The 8595-nt window shown below is 35.9% G+C and overlaps 1 protein-coding gene across 3 annotated transcripts; it reads right to left on the bottom strand.

The window, feature by feature from the left end:
• Window positions 1-300: 300 nt before the first annotated feature.
• On the bottom strand, window positions 301-8346 carry LOC110170976 (leukocyte elastase inhibitor-like). Of its 3 annotated transcripts, none has more exons than XM_020936657.2 (9): window positions 8205-8346; window positions 6121-6299; window positions 4942-5079; window positions 4183-4300; window positions 3869-4011; window positions 3255-3332; window positions 3084-3170; window positions 2175-2355; window positions 301-1409 (listed from the first exon to the last, which is right to left on the bottom strand). In XM_020936657.2, the coding sequence occupies exons 1-9, from the start codon at window positions 8269-8271 to the stop codon at window positions 1180-1182; spliced, it is 1221 nt and encodes a 406-aa protein (XP_020792316.2). In that variant the 5' UTR covers window positions 8272-8346; the 3' UTR covers window positions 301-1179. The 3 variants fall into 3 exon arrangements, with proteins under 3 accessions (XP_020792316.2, XP_020792315.2, XP_055007015.1); XM_020936656.2 differs by having other exon boundaries at window positions 6121-6302; window positions 8205-8340; XM_055151040.1 differs by lacking the exon at window positions 8205-8346 and adding an exon at window positions 7618-7660.
• Window positions 8347-8595: the final 249 nt, after the last annotated feature.

An 8595-nucleotide genomic window follows, 5' to 3' on the forward strand; every position in this document is an offset into this window, starting at 1 on the left:
TTTGAGTTTTGGAAATGTAGACAGACTAATAATCTAGCTTCACTCAGTGCCCTTTTTTGTCCAATCCAAATGTAAGAATGTAAATTAAAAAAAAATGCTACAAGGCCAATTGACAGGTGAGATCTGTAAAGAGGTGACCCCACTCACAGTCAGAATGCATGTTTTTAAAGGTATTTTTGAGCAATAAAAACTCTGATTATTGAATGAATGCATCTTATATAAGTTTAATGCCATATTGTGGAACATTACCCAGCAAGCAATAGCATCTCCATGATAGCAGACCCACAACCTGAAAAGTGACACAGTGCACCATTATTTTATTTTATTTATTCTCTCATTCAAAACAGTTTGAAGCTTTGCATCCAGCCATATCTACTGTATGTTGATGAAATGTACATACATTTATTATATTTTGTGATTCTTGAGTGGGCATAAAACAGTTTATTTCTAAAGCACAAAAGTTAGAAAATATTTTTAACATTTTAGAAAATGTCTATGTAAATGTAAATGAAACTGTTGAATGTCATTTTCTTGTGATTATACACTTAATAACAATAATACGCTTAAAAACAAACAAAAACTTAGCACCTGCATTAGACCGAATCATAGACTGTATAAAGAAATGGATTAAGAGTGTGACGTCATCCATAGTGTTCATCTCCACTCGAATGAAGCTCGCCATGCCAACGGCTACAGGGGCAAATTTGGAGCCAGGCTCTATATTACGAGTAGGATTTTTTTAAGGGTGTAAATAGCATGATAAAAACCCCAGGATCATGCAGTTTAGTACGAACATTTTAAGACCAAAATAATGAGGCTCACTGCAGCAGTTACACAGAGAGGAACCACAATATTCTAATGTAAGTCAATGGGAGCCAGGTCAGCAGGAGCCGGAAGAGCCACATGCGAACTTCCTATTTGGACCGAGGCGACTAATGTGTTAGTTATGACCAGTAATATATACAGTCTATGGATTGAATTAAGGCTTTACATATTCACAATAATGCCTAAGGAAAAACATTTGGAAAAAAAATATTTATATATAATCTATCATTTTTACATATTTAAATATACACCTACATGCTTTTACACATGTACAAACCCACAAACTCAAAGTGACTGTGACAGGTAGGACCCCTCATTTCATTTAAGGTGTTAATTTGAATGTAATGCACTGAATTATTGTTCTGAGCAGAATCTCCCAGCGAACAGGATTGCGCCAGTGGGGTTGTGTCTGATAAAGAAGAGAAAAGGGTGATCTGCGTTGAAAGTGGCTCGTGGACAGTTGGAGGATCCTAAACCCACAAGAACCATTGTAGCAGCCGCCGCCTCTGTTCCGGCTTCATTCACATCAACAACAGCTCTGTGGACGGCCTGGGACAGCATCAGGTCTTTGGCAGGTGATATTCCTACAGGGATCAATAAAAAACGTCATCAATGCTCAAAACATATTATTTCATACAATTAAGGTTTAAACTAAGTCTGTCACAATAACAAAATATAGATAATAAACAGTAATACTGAAACATATTTTTTCCACTGACAGAATAACTCTAAACTGGATTTTTTTTTTAAATGATGTGTAGGTGTGTAAGTTTCAGAGCAGTTTCAGTGTAGTTAGCTCCTCCCTTCAGGCAGATATAAGGCCGGCAGCAATGGATGAGCACTGGGATGAGCTGCTAAAGGTATTCAATCAAAAAAACTTTTGTCCAGTTGAAAATCTCTATGAAATTACAAAACTTTGGGTCAGCCTCAAATCCACCTCCAAAGTGAGATCACTATAATAAAATACTAGATTAACTATTTCATTTTGAGTCTCACAGTATGATATTTATTGAGATATATTGTGGAGGATAACAAAGCTGTGTATATGCTACTTTTTCCTCTAAAAATGTCTTGACAAGACTTAATCCAAAGAACTAATATTTAAAAGTGCTAATAACAATTATCTCTTCATGTAGTCTGCACTGAAATGGAGCAAAGGGTCATGGTCTATGTCGTTTGTTTTTTTTAGCTATTACTGCCCCATAACTATTAATTTAAGCGGAGAGACTTGTAATTCAATACATTGTGATGGTCCACTATATTATTGTGAGACTGACAATACGATATCACCATATTTCATTTATTGTTACATCCCCACTCTTTAGGTTAGTAATGGGCCTCCTCCTCACCAGAGAAGTCACATTTGCGATGGTCAAATGCGTCCTCCATGCCCATGGTCTTCAGGACCTCATTCAGCTCGTAGTTCTGCTCAATCCTGAATCGAGGAAGTCTCAGATCCACCTCATACAGGGTCATTTTGTCTCGTCGTGTCCACTCCACAAAGGACTCGTAGGTCAGCTGCTGCTCCAGCTGAACACAGATGTTTAGTCAGTGACTGAAAAGCATTTTTTGAGTTACTGCTACTAGAGCTGTTGAACCAAAGCTAAAGTTACAATAGATTGATCTCAAGACTCAGTGCTACTTTCTATACAAAGTGTTTGTACAGAAACTGGTAAAGCAGTATTTCAGTATTTTGCACAGACATCCTTTAACAATAATCAAAAGGACCAGAAACAAACAAAACTGATTCCAACAGATCAGTTTAAATTCATGCTAAAAGGTCTGAAACTGAGAGCTATATTTTGTAACCATTTTTAACTAACAAATTCTTCTGTCTAAATGTATGCGTATGAAAGAATTTGATCTCTGCTGGCCAGGACTCCCTTGAAAAAGAGATTAGTAATCTCTAGTGATGGGAAGAATACTTTGAAAATGTTACAGAATACTGTAAACCTGCATTAAAATGTATTCTGTAACATATTCTGATACATGGACATCAGAGTACTGTATTCTGAATACATTGTACATATGTAAGTGCATTTAAAACTAAATTACATGATCAAATGCCATAATGTGTCCCTTTAATTTTAGAAAAGTAATTTCTAAAAGTCTATTCTGTACATGTATTCAGTTACTTCCCAACAATGGTAATCTCAAAGGGGTTTTCCTGTTAAATCAAGGTTAAATAAAAAATAAGATAATAGCAGCTGTAATAGTAGCAGTTGTTGTAGTCACATGGGAAGAACTACAGTACTTACCTTCTCCAGACCTGTAGTACTGTCTTCTATGTCATTCGGTAAAAAGATGAGCATGCTGAGCTCCTTTTTATAAAACAGCTCTATCACCTGAAAAAGAACATATCTGATCATTACAGTCTGATTGTTTAGTTCTTGTTTGGTTACATTACATTCTATGGCACGTTTACTTGCCTGGCAGCTGATTTCATTGACCTGTCTTAACTTGAACTTCTCTGACTGGTGCATCATCTTCACTGTCTGAGTTTGACGCTGTAAATATGACAAATACAAAAGGAATAATCATGGCTACATATTACCACATTTACACATCACAACTTCTTCACAAATGATGAGCTAACGCAGTGTTTCCCAACCAGGGGTACACAGGCAGAGGCCACGAGGTACTTGGAATGATGGAAAGATGGATTATGATGAAATGATGAACGATGAAAAGATGGGGTATTTGAATAAAACTTTTTCTTAGTAATATGTTTCACATGCTTGATAATGTTTAGGTAAGGTAAGCTTTTAACATCATATCATGAGATTTTAACCAACTAAGAAGTGCAGCATGTGGCCAAAGGATGCTACTCAGGTAATACTTGTGCAATTCAATTAACAATTCAAGTTTCTGAGTTTTTTCTCAAAATGAACTAGAAGCTGAAAACCCATGAAGAGATGCACTTCTATGTCAGCTGGAGGTTACATTTATGTCTGTTTTTAATGAAAACGCAAACAATATGTAACTGTCTAATTTAACACATTTTTATCTAATAGTTTCTTATCTTTTAGATCTTAAGTTTTACCTTGTTAAGTCTAAATTTCGCATCCCGTGTCGACTCTTTTTCAAACTGCTTTCCCCAGTCGGCTTTCAAATAGATGGCATTCACCAGGACTAACTTTGCTGCACTGTCCACAGCATCTTTGCCCAGCAGATCCTTAATTTTACCTGAGAACAAAACATATTAGTAGTAGTAGTAGTAGTAGTAATGGTAGTAGCAACACCAGCAGTAGTAGTAGCAATACCAGAACTGTAGAAGTAGCACTAGTAGAAGTAGTAGCAGTAGTAGCTGTATCATCTGGTAATAAAAACACAATTATAGAAAACAGTAATGAGTACCCTGTGTCTGCTCCTCCACCCAGCGGTTCATTTGGACTCGTGCTTCTTCTGCTTTTTTGAGGAAGTCCACAGTCTCTAGCTCTGCATTATAGAATTCTCTGGTCCCTTCGAGAAAATTCTAAAATGACAAATAAAATACATTTTTTTTTAATGTCTCACCCATTTCCAGTAGTTTATAAGAGTCAAATTCACCTAGAGGAAGTTCTATAACGTCATTTGACTGGTGAGTAATATTTACCAAGATATCACAACCAAATTACATATAAGTAATAATAAACACCCATAATAATCAATTACCCAATATAACCCAGAGGTTGAGGGTTTAATTCTCGCAAACAGTATTTCATTGCTCTTGGGCAAGACACTTCCAACTTCCGTGAAAGGTTGGTAATTGTCAGTCAATGGGAAAGCAAGCATTAAACAACAAAGAAATGAGTTGTTTAATGCACCTATACCATGGCTACAAGCTGAAATGTCTCACCGGTGAATCTGAAAAGCTTTCCACTGTCTGTAAATGTCTCAAATATCAGCAACTTTTTTTTTTTTTTATTGTGGTGATGTCATGGCGATGGCCGCAGAGCAGTGATACAGACCAGTGATTTGGTTGTTGCCGGACTACTTGTGCATTATGCAGTATTAATGAAGAGCAGTTAGCCATTGGATTTCTCACCATGGTATAATATGACATAATTTTATAACTGTAATACAATGAAATTACTAATTATAGCAGTCAATGAAGACAATATAGACATACAGTACCTTTTTAAACTTGCAAGACTGTTCTCCGTACAGTCTGTTGGCAATACTGACGGTATATGATGAATCTTTTTTGTTTAACTCTTTCAGCAGAGCAGCAAAACTGGAATGGACATCTTTACAATCTTTAGTTTTCAGGCACTGTGGGTGAAAAGGAAACAGACAAATTAATGAGAAGGACAGCGAAAAGCACAGAAATATGAATTGGAAACAAAACAAAATTGGTTGAAAATAAGTGATAAGTAAAAGAGAGTAATTTAATTAAATCCACTGTAAAACTTATTAAGAGCTTACCACAAACATACCTGGAGTTGTGTTTTGTTTCATTCACACATGTTTAATACACAAGCCGAGCATATTTAGGCAGAGTTCTTCTCTCAAACAGAAGACACTCTGTTCTACCTCCTGATATTATATGGTAATACAGGAAGCGTATTACCACATTTGAATAATTTTAGCCCCAGAGTTACCAATCTCTACTAAACTAAAGGTCAAAAATCATTACATCACAAGGTGGAACAGAGTATTTTGAGCTTTAGAGATGTAGACAGACTGTAGACAGGCAGGGTTACTCAAACGTGTGAATGAAACAAAACACAACTCCGGATTTGTTTTGATGAAGTGACTTGTTGAAGTGAATTGTAACATGGCTAAAAGCTCAAAAAAGACTCAGTTTTGTGTAATACAGGATCTTTAACATAAAGTGCAACTTTAGTCACAAACACAGATATCAGAAGTCAGAGAAACTACATAATATTATGAACATTATTATTATTATTTTCAACACAACAATTATGTGTCCATATAGGTCATTCATAGTGGCAAAACCTGGTCAAATGTTTGTCTAGTTCAGTTTAGATACTAGTTTTAGTGTAAATAAATATGTGGTATAGAGATTTTTCACGTCGGTGTAATTCTTAAAGGTGCACTGTGTAACTTTTTGGTAGTGGGTCTGTCTTCTCCTTGTTTCTATGGAAATGTCATTGCTCTGTTCCACAGTATGACAGATCTACCTTAGATTTATTCAATTACAGATGGTTTTGGATCTGTAACTTGGCCTGGTTTGGTCTTCATGATGATAGACATGTTTAATGTCATACTGTGAAACATTCCAGACAAAGCTCATCTCCATGGAGACAAGCAGGTGGCTATATAAAAGTTACATAGTGTAGTAAATCCTACCTCTCTCATCTGATTTGCTGTCCTGCCTTTGGCCCCAAGTAGCACCATGGAGAGTGCTGCAGAGACGCTGAGAGGAGAGAACGAGACATTGGAGCTTTTGTTTTGTTTTCCCAAAGATCTGAACAGATCCAGAGTAAAACTGATGTTGGCTTTGGACAGGCTGTCAGACCCACTCATGTCTGCTGCAAAGGAAATGAAAGAAACAGTTTGTTATTTATCTTGTTAAAGGTGCATTGTGCAACTTTTCTGGTGGAGGGTCCATCAAATGCTTTTCTCCGTGGAGATATTATTGCTTTGTCTGGAATATTTCACAATATGGCATGATGTAATGAATGTGAGGTAGAGCTGTTAAATGCCATTCTGTGTTTAATGTCATACAGTGGAACATTCCAGACAAAGTAATGACATAGAAATCCATAGAAACAAACAGGTGACAGCTCCCCAACCAAAAAGGTTCCAGAGTTCCCCTTTAATAATATGATTGTGAAAAATACACTGTAATGACCTCTTGTATAAAGCTGTGATTTTATATTTTATTACTTATCTTTCTATTTTATTTTGACTTGTCTCTAGACATTTATATAATTATGCCTTATTTAACAGTTGCCTCTTGCGATCTTTTTTGCTACTTATTTAGAATTTATTATTACCATTTATATTTTTTACTCTTTGTTATTAAATTATATTGTGATGTGTGAGCTACTGTGACCAAATCATATCCCTTGTGGACCAATAAAGATAAAATTTGGCTAAGTCTAAGTCTAAATAACAAAAGAAAGAGAACAGGAAATGATCATTTGACAAATCCAGAATGATATTTTTGTATTTTTGACACAGAGTTATATCAGTCTGGTCCTTGTGCCCTCCATTACATCTAGAGCCAGAACATAATCGTCCAGTCAGATTTGTTTTTTTTTTTTTTCAGTGGAATGTGTGGAATGTGGAATGAAAGAGCTTAATGGCCACTTATCATTTTTATGACCATGCATGACCCTGATTGGCTAATCTACCTGTCAGTCACGCCCATCTGAACTCAGACTCAGCAGTGACCAGAGTCACATCTTTATAAAGTATGGGCTCTATTCACGCTTACGTCACAAAACTGGAAGACATCTGAAAACACACGGATGACGACTTCCTTTGGGCTCTGCTGGTGATAGTAACTCTGACAAAATCTGGGAAAACTGAGAAAATGGACCGATTTTCTTCATCTAAATGTCATTGTATTCTTTCTTTTTTCCTTTTATAAATTCCTTATTAATTTGTGTATTATAATTAGTATCTGTATCATTTTAAGAATTGAAATTATGAATTTTAAAAGATTTTTCTCTATGAGCCTAAAATGTCAAAAGGTAATGTCAGAAATGTGATCTTATAGAATCTGTACAATGTTTAACAGCTCTACCTTACATTTATTTAATTTATTTTATAGCTTAAAAATGCATAGACAAACAGGCATTCTGACAGTGAGTGGGGTTGCCTCTACACAGATCTGACCTGTAACTTGAACTGGTTTGGGCTCCATGATGATAGGAAGGTTTAATGCCATACTATGAAACATTCCAGACAAAGCAATAACATCTCCATGGAGACAAGCATTTGACAGACCCTCCATCAGAAAAGTTACACAATGCACCTTTCAAGAAATTACAAAGAGTTAAAAAAAAAAAGGCTTTGTAAAGTAAGTCTAAGAGTAACTGTCTAGATGTGAAGTGTGATTTATAATTTGAAGTTAAGAATAATAACAACGCACACAAGGAAAGACCACAGAAATGAGAATCTGATGGCAAGGTGCAAGAAACATAAGGGCTTTTGTTACTTCCAAATCCAGAAAACTAGAAAACCAGAAAACTACTCCAAGTATAAAAAAAAAAAAAAAAATCTCAGACTGGCTTTACTGACTAGTTAACCTATATAATAACTTAATTTCTCATTTTAATTTTTTATTATTTTTTTTCATTTGGTCCAGACTATTTTCACATAATTTTTCACGCTGTAATGTCTACCAACACTTGTTAATTAAAAAAAAAAAAAAAAAAAAAAAAAAAAAAAAAAGAGAGAGAGAAATCAATGCTAATATTTACCGGATACGGCTGTGCGTTGTCCAGGCGTAGTTTTGCCCGCTCCCTCGCAGCTCTTCGCTTGTCCCATTATTCAAGTGTGTAAAAAGCGACAGTATGAGCAGATGTCTTGTCTTCACGTACTTTTAAGTTTAGGATATTGCTTCACTTCGTAGTTTCCAAAGTTTGGAGCTGCAACCCGAGGGGGGGAGAGGCTCGTCCGGTACCGCCCACGTGCTGAAATCGGTAAACGTTTAAAGGGCTCATATTACGCTATTTTCTGATCTATGTTATAATGTTGTTTCCTCATCACAAACCTGGAGTTTCATTTCATTCACACATGTTTAACACACAAACGCTGCATATATAGGCTGTGTTATTCCCTCAACCTAAAAACACTCTGTTCCACCTTGTG

The sequence above is a fragment of the Boleophthalmus pectinirostris genome, unplaced genomic scaffold (assembly GCF_026225935.1).
Source record: "Boleophthalmus pectinirostris isolate CB_2022bp ecotype Guang Dong unplaced genomic scaffold, ASM2622593v1 HiC_scaffold_15, whole genome shotgun sequence".
Taxonomy (NCBI): Eukaryota; Metazoa; Chordata; class Actinopteri; order Gobiiformes; family Gobiidae; genus Boleophthalmus; species Boleophthalmus pectinirostris.

Bases quoted from the DNA above. Each gene is read 5' to 3' on its own strand.
- LOC110170976 (XM_020936656.2), bottom strand. From the start codon at position 8,271: ATGGGACAAGCGAAGAGCTGCGAGGGAGCGGGCAAAACTACGCCTGGA. The intron at 4,012-4,182 runs GTACTCATTACT...TTTTGTTCTCAG, and splicing joins GGTGGAGGAGCAGACACAGG to GTAAAATTAAGGATCTGCTG. The intron at 1,410-2,174 runs GTGAGGAGGAGG...TGATCCCTGTAG, and splicing joins TCGCAAATGTGACTTCTCTG to GAATATCACCTGCCAAAGAC.